Source organism: Eimeria mitis, genomic scaffold (genome assembly GCF_000499745.2).
Source record: "Eimeria mitis Houghton genomic scaffold, Emh_scaff3836, whole genome shotgun sequence".
Lineage (NCBI taxonomy): Eukaryota > Apicomplexa > Conoidasida > Eucoccidiorida > Eimeriidae > Eimeria > Eimeria mitis.
The window spans coordinates 386-3,217 of NW_013572169.1; the positions used below are offsets into that span (position 1 = coordinate 386).

Sequence of the window (2,832 nt, forward strand, 5' to 3'; positions counted from 1 at the left end):
CTGAAGTGCAGCAACAGGTCCTTGCTCAAGTAAAGAGCTATCACAGTGAACAGAACATAATTGTGGAAATCAGCGCATTGACCTGGATGTCACTCTGGCATAGCCAGGCTGCTTACCCACAGTACGGCTAAACGGTCATTAAGCCAAAATAAACAAGGCTCTATGTGCTGTCTGCTGCCTAGTGAGGGCTGGATATCGTCATTTCATGTATACAAACAGGGTCTTACTGCGCGAGCGCTCTGTTTTCTTTTCTGACGGCATCTAGTTCCTGGCAAATCTGAGCAACGAAAGCCAGGATATATCACACTGAATACATTGGCTGTTTTTCCAGAGTCTCGGAGTCACTGGAAGTAGAGTGGAGTGATGGTTGTTCGTTGATGGTTGTTCGCTGCAGTTACCTCTTCGAAGGCGCTTTGCAGAATGTCAATCTTCGAAGACAGTTCTGCGATTCAAGCAACAGCAGCAAACCAGAGCAGCTGAACACCTCCAAAGAATTTGCTACAAACTTGGGAATTTCAGATGACAACCAGCGCGAAACACTCGACATTCCCGCGATTTCTCTGCTCCTGTTATTGGGGGTTTCAGAAGAAACATGAATTGTCGAAACCCTCCCATCTCGAAACGCCCGATCCGGGTAGAGATCAAACATTGTTTTCACTGCGTGAAACGAAACTTGAATAAGCGCTTTCACTGCTCACCGTCTTGCATCTCTAAAACATCAGAAGTTTCCGCCTCCGCGTCAATCATAGCCTGTGTTTGCACCTGCAGAGAAAGTTGCAACTCACCACCAGACAGATTTCAGAGTATACCTTCAGAGTAGAAGGAGAAAAAATTTCTTATTCTCGTATTTCTAGATGCAGGAAAAGAAGTTCAGTAATATTCTACCGAAAGGTCGTACCAGCAAAGCTTTGAAAAAGAGCTCCGCCTGGAACTGCAGATGCATAGACAGAGTTTGCAGAAAAGAGAACCGCATGAGTGCTGCTTGCCGCCTGGTGGTTCAAAAGGAGAAACAGCTACCTGGCTAATCCTTAACCGCTGCTGAGACGCGAGACCCACCTTGCTCCCACTCTGCGTATCGCCCGCGTCTATGGGCTGGATGCCGGAAATTCCGTTTTCTTCTTCCTTCACCCCATTCTCCCTTTCCTCAGAAACGGGAATTTCCGAGCATCTGTCCTCTACGTCTTCCCCATCATCCGAGCTCCTCTCCTTGCTCTGTTGCTCTGAGAGGCTCTGTGGCTCACTATCTGTGGAGGCGGAGGCGACGGGGCCAGGAACACGCGTTGAGGCCGAGCCGTCTGCGTTTCCCGCAGGTTTCAGCCGGCAGTTTCTGCTCAGTCGCCAGCCATTTGACCCGAGGTAGGCCGCTGCGTCTGCGAGCAGAGCCTTGGAACTCCCAGCTGGCCGTGTTTCACTGTGGCCTTGCAAGCCCCCACTGTCCTCAGCAGTGGCATCTACAGGGGTTACTCCTGTTTCTAATACCTCTGGTTCGGTTTCATTTGTTTTATTGGCTACAGGATTCACTTCAGATGCCGTTGGTGGCTGCTGGTGACGCACTCTGCGCGAAACCCCATCACCAGTGGATTGACTCGTGTGTAGATCTGCAACGCTTGCTGCAGGCTGCATGGGGGCCTCCTTCATGCCAGCAGCAGTTATACGTTTCTCCTGAGTTGTTTCATTCGCTGATGAAAGCTGAATTTCACTCTGCTGAGGTCCCTCAAGGGAAACATCTGCAGTCGGTTGCGAGCCAGTAACCTCCTCGTCCGCTGACGAGCCGTTGCTGCGTTGCTTTGCTGTTTCCTCCTCATTTGTTTTTGAGTCTTTAGTGCAGAGATACACCGTTTTGGGTTTCCTGTTGCAGTCAGCAGAAGAACCTTGAGGCGTATTCTCCGCATGCACAGCGGGGAGGCAGAAGGAAACTCCTCCTGGCTTGGGTGAGGGGGTTGCTGGGTTGCTGATGCCGTTGCTGCTGCTCGTTGCAGCAGCACCGGATGAAGAAACTCGAGACGCAACTATGGCTTTAGACAACTGAAACTTTTCCTTCAGCACAAAAGATAAATCCGACTCGCGCTGCGCGACAGCACCTTCAAGCGAACGAATCAAATCCTCACGATGACGCAAAACACCCTCCAGTTCTCTCAACTGAAACCACACCAAACATAAACCCATGCAAATATATATATATATATATACATATATATATATATATATATATATATATATATACAACTCCTACTAAGGATGTAACTAAGGGGATCGAATGCAGCTAAAGGAAAACATTGCTTTCGTTTGTGTGCAGTGGTCGTCCATACAGAATGCGCTTGAAACAGAATTTGCATTACCTTTTTTTCAGATATCGAGGCCGTTGATCCTGTTGAGTGAACACCCGGATGTTTGTGGCGTAGAATTGTTCTGCTGCTCGGTGCCTGTGTGGTGCCGTCTCTGCAACGCAGACGCCCGAAATGCTGAAATAAGCGGCTAGGTTAGACTGAGAGCCAACTCGCTTACCACCTTCACAGAGGTTTGGGGGTCGAGGTGACAGCAGCGGCAGCAGAAACAAGAGCAAAAGAAACAAGAACAGAAGCAATAGCAGCAGCAGCAGTAGGAGCAGCAGTCTGCCTGTTGTTGAAATACGGGTATGAAGGCGACAGACGATTGCTTGCTTTCAAAAGTTTTCAGCTTCTCCTTGACACCACCCGCTAGCCCCTGAACAGATACAGGAGAAGATGAAACCTGTATATTGCTTTCTTGTGATTCTCTGGGGCCACCGGATCTCAATGGAGTTTTCTCGGCCTCCGCCGGGTCTGCTGTGTGCTGCCGCAGCATATTGAACTG

At 49.4% G+C, this 2,832-nt stretch overlaps 1 protein-coding gene across 1 annotated transcript in view; it reads right to left on the reverse strand.

Moving 5' to 3' along the window:
- Positions 1-341: 341 nt before the first annotated feature.
- The window catches only part of EMH_0070050 (uncharacterized protein), a gene marked incomplete at both ends in the record, with an annotated part of 2,999 nt that continues 508 nt past the window's right edge, over positions 342-2,832 (reverse strand). The window contains 4 exons of the mRNA XM_013498930.1: positions 342-442; positions 699-762; positions 1,018-2,139; positions 2,340-2,439. Of these exons, the coding sequence (XP_013354384.1) occupies positions 342-442; positions 699-762; positions 1,018-2,139; positions 2,340-2,439 (1,387 nt within the window). The remainder of the gene's footprint in view (positions 443-698; positions 763-1,017; positions 2,140-2,339; positions 2,440-2,832) is intronic.